The sequence below is a fragment of the Anas acuta genome, chromosome 3 (assembly GCF_963932015.1).
Source record: "Anas acuta chromosome 3, bAnaAcu1.1, whole genome shotgun sequence".
In the NCBI taxonomy this organism is placed as follows: Eukaryota; Metazoa; Chordata; class Aves; order Anseriformes; family Anatidae; genus Anas; species Anas acuta.
Window position 1 is genome coordinate 88526768 of NC_088981.1, and position 18286 is coordinate 88545053.

General features: G+C 32.3%; 1 protein-coding gene across 5 annotated transcripts in view; it reads right to left on the reverse strand.

The window, feature by feature from the left end:
• ADGRB3 (adhesion G protein-coupled receptor B3) overlaps positions 1-18286 on the reverse strand; it is a 477382-nt gene that overhangs the window by 265405 nt on the left and 193691 nt on the right. For 4 of the 5 annotated variants that reach the window (XM_068678261.1, XM_068678260.1, XM_068678258.1 and 1 more), the window contains 2 exons: positions 10886-10996; positions 5263-5424 (listed from right to left, as the gene is read on the reverse strand). In XM_068678261.1, the coding sequence (XP_068534362.1) occupies positions 5263-5424; positions 10886-10996 (273 nt within the window). The remainder of the gene's footprint in view (positions 1-5262; positions 5425-10885; positions 10997-18286) is intronic. The other variant, XM_068678263.1, reaches the window with a different exon arrangement.

Genomic DNA, 18286 nt, shown 5'->3' on the forward strand with positions numbered 1-18286 from the left:
TTCCAAATGGCAGTCAGTAATAACAGAGATATAATTTCATCTATTAATACAACAATGGTTGATTAAAAGATGCTCCGTTGAAACAAGAAGAACTTAAAAAAGTGCAAAACATAACAAATAACAATTAATCCAAATTAGAGAAAGAAGATGCTGTAAAAATAATATGTTGTAAAGGTCTAGACACTATGTAGACATGAGTTTAAGTCTAGTGTTTAATTTGGAGTTTCAGTTTGTTGCTGTCAAAATATTATAAGTTATCTTCATTTAAAAATGAATAATAATAATAATAATAATAATAATAAAAAAGCACAACAACAAAACACAAACAATTAGCTGAAGGCTTCTTTAAAGCTATGGTCTTGAGCCAAGAGGTTGTATATCTCTTCTGGCAAGAATGACTGCATGTTAGCAGGAATGTAGAGTAATTATTTTGTGATTTTGGATTTGAACAGAAGCAGAAACAATATGTTTCACTTTGGGTGGATTCAAACTTGCACCAGATTCTATCTGTTTCTGGTTTAAGGTGAGATGTGCCCAAAGTAATCTTCTGTGAAAACAGTTAGAACAGTAAGTAAAAACTTCATAGTACCTTCTTGTATGTATTGGGCTTGTATGTCTAAGAGTAGTAGAACATGGTTGGACCAGATGATCTTAGAGGTCATTTCCAACTTTAATGATCCTATGATTGTATAACTAATAAAGTCAAAGATGGGAAAGGCATACCACTAAGTAAACAACCATTATGAGCATAGAAATATAAAGGAAAAATAATCTATACAATGCATCACAGCTATGTCCAGTATTATCCAGATCAGCTTTTTTTTTTTTTTTTTTAAAAAAAAAATAAAATTTCTTACCTTCAAATATTATTCCTGATATTTCATTAACATTTTCCTTAATATCATTCCTTAAATGCAAAAAAAACCTAACCCTATAACATCTGATGAATTATAGCCAGATGAGCTATGCCAAATTACACCAGATGGAGAGCTGGCCCACAGAGGAGTAACTGTTTTCTATAACACAGTTTCACATGGAAGATTCATTATTTGGGACAAAAATATTCAAATTATTGCCAACTTATCTGTCAAAATCATTGCTAGCACAACGAGTTTGGATTACTGAAGAGCATCCTTCCCTTCATTCTGCCACTCTCTGAACCTAATCATGTTGAAGTGAACACCCACAGTGTTCACAATGCACAACTTGTGTGAGGTGGGAGGAGGTGTGAGGCCATGCTGGCATGCATCCTACAAGCATATTTTGGGAGATTTTTATTGGGGTTTAAATACTTCTGATTTGTTCAGCTTTATACTAAAAAGATATTGTAAAAAATATTATGGACATTGATGGTTTTTATTTTCTGGTAAAGTTTAAAATGGCTGATTAACTACAATAAACCAGATGCTACATTATAGGAATTGTTAAAATGATATTACAGGTATTTCATGCATGAATTTAAACACATTTATGTGATATAGTTTCTGTTTCTTCAATATGGCTCAAATTGTATATTTGAAAAATTTTCTTAAATTAGTAATAATAAAAAAAAATAATTCAAAGACTTCCTGACACCTGTCCTCTACCATCCACATTTAAGTCATATATCCATTCTATTTCTGCAAGGTCTGTTAATTATAAAGCTAAATTTCCCTCTTGTTTTCCCACTTTCAAATGAAGACTTGAAGTTCCAAAACACTGATTAATAACAATAACACTGTGGATTTAAAAGCTTGTAACAGTTTTGTTAGTGTACCTATGCAGACATAAAACATACTGAAATGTGCAAAATTTCAGTAATATGGCTAAAATTCATTGACATAAGCCTTGAGAAATGATGGAGATATAACCGACTTAGCACCAACCAAAATCTTTTGAGCATACAAATGTTTGAAATGTTTTAGGATATTCTTGCTCCTTCCATGTATTGCTTTACCCATAAGCCTGAGAATTCTGATCTTCAGCTAAATTTTGTGGTGAAAGTGGCTGAAGGCAATGGGGAAGGAGAAATAGGAACTAACTGAGATGATCTACAGTTACAGAAAGTCAATGTTCTTTCTCCTTGAAGTCTTAGCTGTATTAGAAATTATCAATTAAACTGAAATGAATCAGTGGCACTGCAGTACTGTATCCTAAATGCCTTTGCTTGCAGAACCAGTAAAAATGGTTACATGAACTACATTTTGTTGCTTACAATGTTGCACTTCTTGAGAAGGCCCCTGATTCCAAGACACTGCCTGAATTACCTAGTGGATTCCCATCTCTGAAATAGTATTGGTCTGGAAAAAATATAAATAAATTAAAATTATGGAAACAATAGTTCCTTCATGATTTTAGCTTAATTATCAGTAGCATTATATATGTGTTATATATATGTTATATATATATGCAATATATTTATTCAGCAGAATAAAAAAAATAGCTAAAAATGATAGATGCAATAGCTTTCATGTACTTATGCAAAATACTTTGTGATATAGCCTGCTGTTGCATAATGATAAAGCTGGTGAATCCCATTCTCAAAATTTTACAGAATAGTGAGATTGCAGACGTATTCTCTAACATCCCAGTGATGTCCATTCCCAGTGGACACTGAAGGGACTGCATGAAATCAATACAGCCTTGTATAAATATTTTTAAATGCAACATGTTCTCTTGAAGCTTGTGGATAGATGTTTGAAGTATAAGCCACTCTGCATAACTGTTTATTTTGAAGTAACCTTGAGTCCAAAAGCTGTATGGAATGAGTGGTTCAGGTCCAGGTTCACAGGCCATATCCCAAGTACAGTTGTGTATGTTTGCATTCTTTTGTTAAATGTGTGTTTTAATTATACTAGTCTACAAACTGTACATTTTCTTATGCATGAGCCAGGGATAATCCTGAATCATGCAACTCTCTGAGACAGTATACATGCTATAATGAGGGCAGAGGATATTTAGCCTAGAATTAAAATCATGGTTGAAAAATTAATGGAGCTCTGACTATGAAAAGCATCTTTCTAAATTGCTCATCCTGCACACTGCCACACATAGTGACCCCTCTTGCCAGACAGAGACCAACATAAATTAGTAAGGTTACTGTAATTATGTAAAACAACATGCAAGATTATGCCTAGAAGACTAATTATTTAGGAAAGGTAACACAACATATGTAAAGATTATCAGAATCAGCTGTGGTGATATGAAAATGAAAATATCTTGGCAGTATCACTGTTATCCAGTGAGAATTGATAGACATTGCTCACACTGAATAACTGGAAACAGAAGCCATACTGTAAAGTGGGCATTGTGTGTGAGGAAAGAGCTCCCTTGTCACTGAGACATGTGGAACAGTCTTTCTGTGTGAGCACTGTTCAGAAGTTTACTAGACAATGTAAATTTTACAAATGAACTATTTTTTATTTATTATTAGTTATTTATTATTAACTATTTGTATTATTTCATTATTATATTATTATTTTTTATATTATTAATTTATTATTTTTATTAATTTATCATTAACTATATTTATTTATTTATTTTCCCCCAGATTACTTTGACTAAATTATCTTGGCTGTTGCTTTACATAGACTTATTTTGATGTGAAAATTTCTCAAACTTTACTGGAGAGAATGAGGATAAAATTTTGCAAAATTAGGTGACCTTGCCTCTTAGGTTATTAAATGAGCTAGAAATTGGCAGATCTGTGTGTCAGTGAGAGTGCTGGAGCATGTGTTTTCATATTTATATTTCATGTTGCTTCAAAGGAATCTTTAAGCTTATCTTTGATTTTTTAGAAGGTTTCTTATTTTATTTTATATTTTTCTTTTTGTACTTCATACTGTTTTACTTTCAAGTTGAGGGTAAGGGTAGTTTTGGAAAGAATCCAACCTCCAGTAGCCTGTAAGCTACCCCATCCTTTTTAGAAATAGTGGCTTTATTTATTTATTTATTTATTTATTTATTTATTTATGTATTTATTTATTATGGAAACCTTTAAATTATCAAATTCAGATGTCTGGCGTTTTCTGTCTGGGGTTTCCTACCCTGAAATATTCAGAAATGACAGGTGAGTTTTTTATCTAGAGCATAGTGGTAAAGCATTCAGTGATTATTAGCTGTTCACTGTACACTGATGTACAGTGGTGGCTTACCTGATACAATATTTTAAGTTGCTTTTCATTGCAGAGGTTCTGTAAAGGCTTATAACTCCAATACACAAACTCTGAGGTGGTCATATATGCCATATATGTCATATATTGGATATTTTTTCAACATGCAGTAGCAATGTTTAGTCTGACACTACTGCTCATTGAGATAAAATCCAGGGGATTCCATGTATGAGACAGTCTAGTTTACTTAATGATGGAGTGAGCTTCCCCAGAATCTGGCTCACCACCCTCCTGGAATCAAGTTTTAGAGAAAAGCTGAGGATTTTGGTCATCTGAAGTGAGGCAGGAAGGAATTTTCCCTTTTCAGAGACAGCAAAGGAAAATAAATGCAGTCACAGGCCATATGCCTTTTTGTTTCCCATCCCAGATAAAACATCCATGAGCAAACTCTAAAGTAATGAGATATGCCCTTTCAGCAACTACCTCAGATATGCCTGTCTCATCTCCTTAGAGCATAACTACTGCTGAACTCTATGTCCAGATCTCCTAGAAAAAAGTAGTAGGAAAACTGTAATGCAAGATACTGATGACTTTTACCTTTTGTCTGTTGTAAAAAGCTTATTTTTGCCCAATCTTTCTTCCTTTGATGGGTAGCTGTTGCCCTTTCTTGCCAGCACAATATAAAAGAAGATATTACAGTGCAGAGGACATTGTCTGGCCCACTGCCTAGAAGACAGTACTCTAAATGGCTAAACTGTAGCAGTGTTAAATTATATATGTTAACTTAACCCACCTTGTTAATCAGTCTCTGATTTTTAATATATTGGTGATCTGTGTTTCTCCTCTAATTTGTATTTAGTACTTATTCTATGCCTTCTCTCTCTCTTTTTTTTTTTTTTAATAGCGAATAACTGGGAATACTTATTAAAAAAAATTGAAGCTGTTAGACAAAAGCACTCTTGTTCCATGTCTTGACTGTTCTGAAAGTAAAAATAACAACCTGCATTATAAATTTCATAGCTGAATAGAATTCCATGTCTCTGTTCCAACTTAAATTCTCTTATGAAATTCATAATAAAAATGATAATAATAAAAAATATATAGTTTCAAATTCTTATCATTATACAGTTCAAAAACATCCACAATTTTATTTATTGGCTGCTAACACTACCTGGACAGAGGGCAGTGTTATTGCAAACCCTTGATTCTCTTAAAGGGCCGCTGCAGTGTGTCCCGTAAGGTGATACACAAGTTCTGGTTCGCACCTGCGACCCTTGACCACAAGTAACTGAACACGTACTCCACTGGGCCCACTCTTCCACACCAGATTCACCTGTATTCAAGACAACAAACAAACATGAATATAGACATAAGTATTAATGAGACATTTTTATTGCTGAAGCTTGTCTGCCCTTATAAAATAAAGACAAAAGTATCATACCAAAATAAATGTTTAAAAGTTCATGGAGTAAAGCAGTTGTGAAAATGTGCAATGAATAGAAAATAAAGACACCTACAATGCTGCAGTCACATAACGCCTCTCAGAGGGAAACACTTTGATTGGTTGACATCATTTGTGAATTTATGAGAAATAGTGTCCTTCAACACTGCCCTCAGGATGTTACAAGAACATAGACAACTCTTTTTATATAATAGCAAGGGATTTATCTTTGATATTTATACTTGTCACTCTAGAATTAAGCTTTTAGAAACTCTGCCAGTAAGGAAATTTAGATTAAAACAAAACAAAGCAAAACAAAAAAAACAAACAAACAAAACATTTAATTTCTTATATTTTCTTGAGTGAAGAAGAGTCATCTAGTATTTGAGAGAAGTTCCCTGGCAAAGAGGTGCACTTTGTTTACAAGATTTTAACTTGAACAGTGGGATGGGAAATTTGATTTGAACACTTATCTGCTCCATGCTTTTGACTCACAAACTGTTAGATGTGCTGGACCTCATTACTTACCACTATGTTCAAAATTGTCAAAAAGGAACAATGAATGAAGAACTCTAAAATAATAATTTATCCAAGAAGTTTATGAGCTACTTGCTTGTAATTTGGAATCTTTTTCATATTTAAAATTCAATGGATGTTCCAAATAAATACAAAAAAAAAGAAGTTTTTAATTCCTGTTTTCTGGAATGTGCTTTTTTAGTGTTCATGTAGTCATACTGAAATATATAAAACTAATTTGCAGAAAGTACTATTCCATAAAATGTGCAAAACTGAATGCAATTTATTCCTATCATATCTGTGAATTGTGTTTTGTTGTTGTTGTTTTTATTGTTGAAACAAAACACATTATATTATTTCTGATTTGTTTGTTTGTTTGATTGATTGTTTTTGTTTGTGTTTGTGTTTTGAGTAATTCATCTGGTCTTGTGTGGATGTTCAGGAAAGAATGTTTAAATTTAGTTGTCACGAACAGCCACACACACATTTCTGGAATTTCTCAAAGGCATTCATCTACAGAAAACTTGATCACTTGAGTGCATTTTTAATAGAAAAAAAAAATGCAAAAAAAAAAAAAAAAAAAAAACACAAATATGACTAAAGTGAAAGTTCTAAAGATTTTGAGTAAATAATTGTAGAATAATTGTGTAAAAATTTACCTCTTCCACTAAAAATCAGTTAAAAATTGCATGCTGAAGCTTATATTATATTCTGGATTTTTTGAAACAGACTTGGTTAAGTTTCAAAAATCAGTGTTAAAATCTTTAAAGCTTTAAAATAATGATAAAAATTCAGTCTTGAATAGCTTAAAATTTCAGTTGTATTGAAATACCTCTTGTCTTTCAAAAATTTTGGCACTGATTTGTCAATCAAGGGAATGTCTGCATATCAGGAACACTTTGGTTATATCTACCAAGAATTTGGTAAATGATATACTATTGAAGTGGTGCCTTTGTAGCAAGCATCTGCCCAGGCTCTTTTCTTGTTTTTTCCAGAGGCCAAACATGAAACCTTTGCAAAATTTTTGTCTTTGCTAATCCTCTAGGAATTTTATGGTTATCAAATTTTAAGGCTATTCAGTGATTTAAAACTATAAGCAACTAATACCACCACTTTTCATAAAATTGTATATAACTGTAATAACTTCTATGGGCAAGCAAAAAATGATGAGTTTTTTTAAACACAAAAGTTCACCAAAGTGATCTGTGAAATCATTTTCGTTATTTGTTAGGACAACAAAGAAGAAATTTAATTACTGAATTACTGATTATTGTTTTAATCATTTTACTGTATTTTGCATTTTGTTTAGACTGTTACATGACTTGGGTTCAGGTTAAAGGATATAATATGATAATAGCAGCTAATATTCAGGTAGACAGTAACGATTGTACAATGTGAACTATAGGCCCTACGTACATGATAAAATATTTGTATTACTATGAATTTCCAGGCTAGTCTTTTTTTTTTCTTTCTTTTTTTTTTTTTTTCTTTTTTTTTCTTTTACTGCATTTTTGAAGCTTGACTTTGTCTTTGTTTAGGTGGCTTAGATGAAAGGTCAAACAGCAGAAAAAGTCAAAGTTATGTTTCTCAAGATGTTCCTCATTTTGTAAAATAGTCATACATACTCAGTGTAAATTTTCCATTATCCTACACAGACCTTTGACAGTGTATACCTAATAAATACAGAAACGAAGTATTAAAAAATTAAAAATGTCATAGATCTTAAAGTGACAAAAAGTTGCTCTTAACCCTCAGAATATCATGAAAATAACACTAATATGATTGTAAAAGGCATGATTATAATGAGTGAATTTTGAAATTAACATTGAATATTAAAAGTCCTGATCATATATACTGTCCATTCACAAAAGGAAGAATCTATCAATATACTTCAACATATGTAAAGGATAGAAGTTTCATTTTTTGCTGGAGAAACGTGCTCCATACTAACAGGATTTTTGTGCAAAAAGAGTAAAATTAGAAAAAAAAAAAAAAGCAAATTTATCAACTACCCCACTTCCTTTTGCTCAATATATTTTGATTTTTCAGAATTTTTTATTTTTTTCACAGTACTTCATTCTGTTGCCTGTATTACCTATTTTAAAGAAGGAAAACATCTTTGCAGATATATGCCACAGTTAACCATGAGGAAATAGAGACTTCTTTATTTTCTAAAATAAACCTAAATTGCTAGATTGCCTTCAATACATAAATAGATTTTTTTCCTTCGCTTTTTTTTTTTTTTTCCCTAAAATGAAAAGTTCAAAAGGGCTACTTTTTATTTTCCTTCAGAGAACTCTTAGATTATGAGAGGTATTATATTAAACCTACATTCTCAAATTAACAGTTGACAGGGTACAAAGCCCTCATTCTGCCCTGCTGCTCAATATGTAAGAGGAAGCAGAACTTACTGTATGGAAGGCCTCATTGACCTGTGTAACACTTACCTGTATTATACATTCTAAATCCCATAACACCTAAGGAAAGGATCAGTCCAAACACATAAAATGACAAATATAGCACAATAAATTATTTACACAATATTAAAAAAAAAAAAAAAAAAAAAAAAAGGAAAAAGATGTCTTTACTGCCTCACAAACAAAAAGGAGAATGCATATTCTAATTTCACATTTTAAAAGTCTTCAATTACCACTTAATAGTGGATTAAGTTCACTATTCTATTGGTCTTAAAAACTTATCATAAATCTTTTCCAGAAAAGTTATTTCTTTCTGTCTCTCTGCACTTTTAGGCCACACAAACATTTTGTACATTTGCATCTGATTTATTATTACACAAAATAAATCAGGTTAAAATATAAGAAGCCTAAAACTCAGAGAGTATCAATTTACAAAGTATTTTAAAAGCTATTAGACTTCTTAGTACACGGGTAAATTCATGAGATACGTTAGAATAACTTTATGAATATTTTTAAGAAGATATCACATTAATTATATCACAAGAAAATGAATGCATTAGAGGTGAAGAAAATATGCAATGTTCACTACAAAGAAAATCAAAATAAAGAAGAGATGAAAATTAGTATGTCCAAAAAGAGCACAGCATTATTTAAAATGTGTTAACCTATAGCATGTAAAGGATACAATTCCTCAAAGTTTGTCATGTAAATCTATATAGTCTGCTGATACATGTCACCTGCTTTTTGAACAGGACCTTGCAAAACAAGCCTGTGTAATTCTGTACATTCATCTCCCACTCCACACACACAATAAATCAGAAAGTGATCGTATAAATGCTGCATTTATAATGAATGCAGTTCTCTAACACCCGTAATAGATGCACTGCAATGGATAGAAATTATCAGATACAAGTTTTACCTGATAATATGAAAGTTTTAGGGATTTACATGAGGAAATAAAACAGATCCTCTTACTTATTTTAGGGTAATTGTATGAATTCAAGAAGCAGCATAAAAGCAAAAGTGTTATTCCATGTAGTAAGCAATTAACATTATAAGTCTGAGCTAGGTATGTAAGTAATAAGTTCTACTTGCCCTAACAATAACTTCATGAAGCCCAAGGGGGTTCTTGGCTCCATTCTTCCATTTATGTGTGCCATATAACAGTGTTTGCTTACGGTAGTATCAACTGGAAGTTAGCCATATCGTTTTATAGATAAATAGGAAAGAAACAGACTTTTTCTTTATATAAATTATTTACCAAACAGATCTACACTGATTGGTTATACATGTATTTATATTACTTAATATTTTGATTTCTGCAAATCTGTTAAGTAAAGCACCTTACTATGAAGAAGGTCAACATGCAACATAACTAGATGCAATTATAGCTCTTTTACTAAAGTGGATATAAAACTGGAAGCATTATGTATGATTGAGGCAGGCTTATTTGCTAGGTTAGTAACTATGGAATACAGAGAAAGTTTCAAATCCATACAATAATTATGGGGCACAAGATTTTTAATGCAATAGCTTACTGGAATGGAGCATGTAGGGAAACATTAGAGAGTCATTTGCCAACAGATACACAGATCGTTAACTATGGCAAAAGGGGAAATAAAATTGGTGTATTAGAGCTTAATTCACTTTCCCATTGGAGGGAAGTTCCGCGTTGGAACCTTGACTTTAAATTTAGTTGTGGTAATTGTTGACAAAGAGACTTTTTTTTTTTCCTTCCCCTATGACTATAACTGTAGTTTGTAAATATTATTTTGGTATCTTTATCTAAAGAAGATGTAGTTGCTCAAACAAAATTAGTGTTTTTTTTTTTTTTTTTTTTTTTTTGTGAAAGGTGTTAGATAATTTGCACATCCAATCAAAAACAACTTACAGCCAATTTCATTTAGCAATTATGAATCTGGAAACTAGAGAATAAAACATTGTGCTGGGCCAAAGACAGTAAATGTCAGATGTATGGACTTTAAAACTATCCTAAAACTACTTTTTACTACTAGTTAATAATTTGATAAGTGCCTAAATCTGGGATTAGACCTTAGTCTATTTATATAGAAATTCTGGAGCACATCCTTAACATCTTCTCTGGAAAAAAAAAAAAAATAAAGTGTCGCAGTAAACTGTCCTGTCTTGTACATGTGAAACTGCTTTTATTCACACTAATAAATAAATTCACACTTAACACTAAACAATTCAGTATCCACATTCACAGTGCATGTTTTTGTATGATCTACCTAATTCTCCGCTACTTCATTTATGGACTTTAACTGGTGAAAAAAAATAAATGATTCAAAAAAAGTATCAGCTTAGAAAACTGACAAATATGCAGCAAAAGATTATGGAAACATGCAGTGGTTTTGCTAAAATTAACAACAGTAAATAGAAAAATGTAACTGATGTATTACCAGTTTGTGCCATAAATTTAGCAGCATCAGCTTGTTCCTGAGGGACCCTTTTCTCATGAACAGATCGAGGTCGCTGACTTTTAATTGTATGATCTCCCATCATTCCAAATTCTAAAGACAGAATAAAGGTTTATGAAAGCTTGTGTGTAGACATTTTTCAAAAGTCACATACTGTGTCATGCAATATGTTCCTAAACATACCTGGAAGTTGCTGGTAAGATTCAGGCAAGTGATCATGGCAGTTAACATCAACTTAATTTTGCTACACTCAGCTTTTAATAAATACTTAAATTTGTGTCTGCGGATTTTCAAACATGAATTTACTGTATGAACCAACAGTCAATGTAGTGACACATACTATAAATCAGCTGTATGACATGGGACAAAAACAGTTATTCAAATGCAGACATTTTATTCTTATCGTTTGAGTCAGTGCAAACCACACCAAAAAATGACTGTGACAGAGCTAGACATTGCTGTTCTACAACAGATCCTGTCGCTTCTCCAGAGGACTTCTATTTCTGCGCTCATCTTTCAGGCTGATGAAGCCTTCAACAAAGATAACAAGTCATGTTTGGAAATGGTGACAATGCAAAGTAATACTTAAGCCAATGAACTGCTTCATTTTTTAGGCTGAATCCCACAAAAGAAGTGTTTAAGGGCAGTTTCATTTATAGAAAGCTCTTGGTTATACAGAATATAGATTATATCTTGCTCTCAGCATTTAAAAAGAAGTCTTCGTTGATTTTAATGGGGAAATCTATGTAAAAATCAATGACATAGAAAGGCTGACAGTGCGGGAGACAAGAGTACTTCATTTTTTATCCTATCATAGCTGTCATTTTCTCTCTCTGGTCTTGTGCAAACCTCCTATCTTCTACCTCAGAGTCTGTTTTCCTTTCTTTGATGAAAAATTGAGTGCCCCTTGCACTTAAAGTAGAATTACTGCCTTTTCTGCACAGTTTCCTCTGGTTGACCAAGCACACACAACTGTCCACAGCTTAGTGCTAAATATTCAGTTCCTGGTGGAACTCTAATTTAGTATCATGAGCTTGTACCTGTGGGGTAGCATTGAAGCTACTTCAGCTACAGCTACATGAAGTTGTTGATGAGGCAGAAGGCTTCTGAAGCACTAGGAACAGAAACATTAAAAAGTACCCTTCTGCTGGAAGGTTACATGACAAATGCAAAATTCAAAATTATCCTCAATTTGTAAAATTGTGAAGATAATAAAACTTACCTTCCTGCCTCAAAAGATATAAAACATTATCTAAGATAATTAATTAATACTATAAATAGTTTTGACACACTATTTTAATAGATTATTAAAATCAACAAAAAATCTTATTTCTGATTAGAGAAAAACAATATAAGCCAAATATAATTTCCAGGGGACAATCAGCAGAGAAAGGTTATTGTTTTTTCATTTTTGGCAAATTATTAATATTTTCCTATAAATTAGTGCTTCATTGTGAAAATATTCATTGATGTCACCACATAAAATACAAAGTTAGTTATTCATTTGAGAACAGCAATGAAGTTGGCATTCTAAAGAGAACTTTTTTTTTTTTTTTTTTTTTTTTAATCTAGTTACCAAAGTATCATTTCAGAATTAAGCATTGGTCATTTTTAAATACATCCCATATGTAAAACACAATTCAATTATATATATCTACATACATATGCATGTGTATGTATATATATGTATACACGCTATAAAATTAATATATTTTTATAAAAAATATATATTCTACAGTTCCTCTAATTTAAGATAGATCTTGATTCTGTTGGAACTATCTTATTATAATAAAAGTTTTTCAATTAATATTCTAATGCAAATAGAAATTATAATGTTATTTTAACAATTTTTACAAGCTGCCATACAGATGACCATTTAAACTGTAATTTAACAACATGGTGAAGGACAAGAGGCTTTACATAGTTTTTTTCCCTTGACAAGGCTGTGAAAGCAAGGTATGTTTGCTTTTAGTTTGTTGTCTGAACACTGCCTGCTTGTCAAACAATTTAGATGGTCTGGCACCATTTTTGCAGAAGACTTATTTTTATCATTTGAGTAACAAAAAGAGTGCAGTAGTGGGAGACTAGAGGAAGGCTTTCCAGAGGCATACAGGTTGGTGATGTATGGTGTAGCCTCATTCTGTGCTGGATACAGGCACATGCAGTGTCCCATGGAACTAAGCCATCCAAGGGAAGAGGCAAAGGAAACTCTGCAAGATCAGTTGGCAGCAAAGCTCCATTCACAGCAATGGAGCCACTCATGAATATCAAATAAAATGAGACTTCTTCATGTAGGAACTAATCATACCCTAACTTTTTTATTTTCCAATTTGGCAACAACATATTTTTAATTTGAACATTCAAATTAGTTCAACTGTTGTTGGTCTTTCAGATGCACTTTCCATTTCATAACCTACCTCCAACATATTACATATTTATGTAGTAAATACATAAACACATATAAATATAAATGTTTCATAACAAACATAAAAATATTTCTTGATCACTTTTGTCAAAAAATGTAACCAGACTCATGCAGTGCTCTCAATATTTGTATTCAGCCAAAGTGTTTAATGAAATGTCACATGAGAACAAAAACAGCAACAGGAAATGTCCTGCACTGGTATTAGTGAGGTCTTTAAAGGCCTTATTAAAATTCAGGCCTCATAACAAAAGAAAAATAAGGGTCAAGTATATTTTCATAATGGGATCAGAAGTGTCCAGTTTCTGTGTGTAAGTACAAACAGTGCTCGAAAAATTGTTTCATCTATAAAGCTCAACAGTAATGCATTTTTTATGAAACATTTTATAATGAAATATCTTACTTAAGAGACTGTTGTAGTTTACAACAAATACTAAATAGAATAAAACTTTTCTTCATTTTCAGAGCCTGTCTAAATAACTAATGTAGAAGATGAACCAGTTGTGTGTTTGTTTTCCCTTAACACTTCACAAAGGAGAAATAATTCAATGCTTTCTGGGCTGGGAAAGCATTTTAGCCCAAGTCAGACTGAAATATGACTAAATGATATGGTAAGACCTATTTGTATGGGAATGGTGAAATGGACCATTTTATTCAGACAGGCTCTGGCATAGAGGTGTCATGTAAGGTCAGGTCAGGATGATTCTAAAATGTCTGGAATATAATATTCAGCATTTTAAGTAAGATTATGAAGAAAAGAATCGTTCTCATTCTCACTCTTCTTACCTAGTTCCTGCTGCTGAAAAAGTTTTCTAACCCAGAAAAAGGTGTTTTTCAGTTTTCAAACTAAATTTTTTGCGGGATGCCTCTCCTAAGCCCCTTGGATGAAACAGGACAGTCATTTTCTGCTTTTATCTTAAACTGCAATCTGTTGATATTAACCAGGTTGTTGCATTAAATAAAGAGGGATAATGAATCTTTTCATCAGCAGACAGGTATGTGGCCTGATCCAGAAACCACCATATGACTGTGAGTTAGGCCTGGAAAATGATTTTTATTTTTATTTTTATTTTTTTTTTCCCATACACTGCTAATGCTATAATCTGCCTGCATCAGAATAAAACTTATATAGAAATACCTTACATGTAAATAACACATAGCATTATGGGGAACCTTGAATGGATTATTTTAACCAGAGTAAATTAAAGCAAATCATAACATATCACAAGCATTTGTGGTAGAAAATCTGTGGTTTAGATATCTGATCAAGTAATTTATCACATGATTTATGCTGTCAGTGGTCCTCTGGTGGCTATGAAAGTAAAAATAATTTCCTGCAATAGGATGCATACCCTTTCTCTCCTCAGCTGTACACAATAGGTAGATACTCAAAAGTATTTCAGCAATGTGTATGTCTTAATATGGCTAAGGTTTACCATTTAATTTTATATATTACTCTGACACATGTTATCGAGTTCCATGTTTTTTCAGAGTTAAAAAAAATACAGCACTGTTTTCTGCAATTGCAAAGTTTACAGTTGAGTATCTTTTACAGCAACTCTTATCTGTAGTCCCATTGGCTTTACCTTTATTTTTATGTTATGTTATGGGAATTTTTATTCCTATTGAGTAACCTTTTTAGTTTTTAAAGGAGAAGCTAAAATCTTGCAGCCAATGTAGGTTTTTAGGAGAGAAGAGAGGTGCCATGTGCTCTCTGTAGGAACAAAGAAGAAAAAACATCTGTTAACAGTATAAAAATGCAAAGTAGGAAAATTGAGCAATATAAAAGAAAAATACCAGCTTTGCAAGGCTTTACTCACCAATGGCTAGTGTTTGCTTTTTGACAAATGGATCATAAAAATCATTAAAATTAAGGTACACATCAAGCAGATTTTATGCCTAGGCTGTTTTTAATAAGAGTTGAAAGGTTATTACATATAAATCTTAGCTATTAAAAGATGTTTTAGACAATGTTGTTTTTGCCCTTATGCTTATTTTAATGTCATATTTCAATGGAACTTCACAGTGTAAACATATTAGTCTGGTTATAGTTGTACCATCTACTGTGAATTGTGTTGTTTCTAATGGCACAGAACACACCAGAATTAAAATAGCTTTTTTCAGCATGATAGTTGGTGATGACATGAACCATTGAACCAAAAACAAGTGATTCTGAGACCTTTCAGGTTATTTCTTCAAGGCTTGTAAAATATAAAGCAAACTCTGAGAGCTGCTGAGCATCCTCAGCTTTTACTGACCCATGAGGAAAGTGAGTTGGTGAGCAGTACCCTCAAGGCTGACCAGAACCTTAGCAACAAGAAGAGGCAATTGATTCTCCAGAAAAGACATTACACAAAAAAGTACTTTTCTTCTTACCCACAGCACTCTGGCAGCGTTCTTCCTACTATCCTATCCAATCCTGAACTGTAAATAGTGAAATGAGAGTTTTCAATTACTCTTGACTACGGAATAAATATTAAAGGCCCTGTAGCCAGAATGTGCATTAATGCAAAATGTCTGGATTGCTCATGTAGCGGTTGTATGGCATCCTCTCCATGCCAGTGCAGGAATATTTTTATCAGAAATTATGCAAAATGCTGATGTAAATCCAAGAGGAAGGGGAAGGAGGGAGTGCAAGGGGGAAAGAGTGAAAGAAGAGAGCTATAAGAATATATAAAGAACCATTTGTTTCAATTATTTTTTTTGGACAGAACTATTAACTAATTTCAATAAATGTAATTATTTGCAGACTTCCAGGTGTTTGAAAAAGTTTCCTACATGTTTAATTTCTTTGTAGCCCATTCTAAAATTTCTCCCACAGAGATACTAATGCAATATTCAGTAGTAGCAGTATTTGGGGTTTCTCATTGTACTTGCAGCTGGTCAGCACAATTGATTCTGGTCACTAGATGGCAGAATGTGTGTTGATTTACAAGCACAATTTTGTGTTGGATTGAGAAGCCAGGATTTTCTACTTCTTTTTGATTATAAAATTACTTTCCATAACAAAAGCTAAATTTACATTACAGTCAAAGGACTGAGGAGGTTTAGTTTGCTTTATTATTAATTATTATTATTATTAATAATTATTATTATTTATTTCTTCTCCTATCAGAATGGAAAACAAACAAACAAATAAACAAAAGATGAGTTGCTGTTGTTTTCCTTACAGCAAACTACATGATAAAAGAGAATAAAATGCCATGAGCACTTCCTACCCTGTCTCCAACATTGGAAACATCTTCATTGGAGCAGGGCATCCAGGCCCCCAAAATGAAGCACTGACAAGACACAGAGCTTCAGGGCATTACTGCATATCATTGCTTTGCAGGACAGACTTAGGTTATGACTTTCTATTTGAACGCCTTAAAATTATAGTTCCTCACCAGGCAGGCAAGTTGCCAAAATTGTAACATAGCTATTAGTTGAGTTAGATTTCCATGGGAACCTCTTCTGAGGAAATGTGAAAAACATTCTTAAAACAATCTTTGCCAACTTCCTACATAGATCCTGAATCCATAAAAAGTCCTCTTTTGACTCTCCAGAACAGAAGAGAAGAGCTTTGATCAGTTTCAAACCGAATGAAATAATTTCACTAGAGTAAAATTAAATCTGAACTGAGCTGAACTCATGAACACTGTGAGAAAGATATCCTATTGCTCATGAAAATATAAAAAAGATTTCAATAGTAGTGGAAATATGAAAGGCAATAATATTTGTATTAATAAAGTTTATTATTAATATTATTATTTATAAAATACGTTCATGTATTTTATCAAGTAAAAGGCTAATATTTGTAATAAATTAGATACAAATTAGATACAATTAGATACAAGATTTCTTCTATCTTGCACACATAGACTAGTAAATATAAATATGCATTCTTTCATCTTTCAAAACCTAGGAAAAATTATTATGTTTTCTAACCAGTCAACATATTGTACACAGGTAATTAGCCTGTGTTTGTCTCTAGGACAACTGTTTGCTCCTAGGAAGTAATGTTATATTAACACTCTTGCTGTCACTTGTAATGACATAAGAAATCAAATATTACTGAATTAAAATATATACTGTGACACTAATCCTGAAAAGCTAGACTTTCTCATGGCAATCTCATCCTTACTGCACATCTCTGCAACCTCTCCCTTGGCAAGCCATTATCTTCTCTTCTTCTCTGGAATCTGAACATGCTTTTCCACGGCTACAAATTTGGTCAGTGAACTATCGTTCACTGAACTATCATAAGGATGTAATATTTATTCATTGTGTATGTACACAGAATGTTAAAACAGTGGAAGCTTTACTCCTGGCATTCCTGGGCCCAATTGCTCATTATCTTAAAACTAGGCAGGATAAAATGAACATGTGAATCTAGTGAAGTGACTCATACATGTTCAAAATGAATGCAGAATGTCACCATAGCAGATAGTGTGTTTTCACATTAAATTATAAATAAGCAAAGAAGGAAACAGAAGGGGTGGTGGTGGTGGGGAATGAAATATCAGAGTGCAGACCTCCCCATTAATATCCCTAGTAAATCTGACACATTTTTTATAATTGTCATTGCCCCTATGCAGAAGACACTCTGCAGTTCAGATTCTTCACATTAATTTCCCTAGCAATCCATCCCAAAATGTCTGTATCCAAATAAAGATAATAAAACTAATAAAGAGAATTTATTTTGTCAAGTTTAACATTTAAATCCTCTACATACAGCAGTATATGACTCTATCATATTCCCTGTTGTTCTCTAAAGATATTAATGAAAGTAACACATTAAAGAATGAGAACACAGATCATCAATATTTATTTTTTCTTTTTTTTAATGAGACCTTAAATGCAGTCTTGTGTAGTATTCTTGTCATTTAAATGTTTATGCTATAATAACTTATTCATGTGTAACCTTTAAATATTTAAATCATAGTATCATAAAAATATTTTTCATTCCTCTTTTTTTTTTT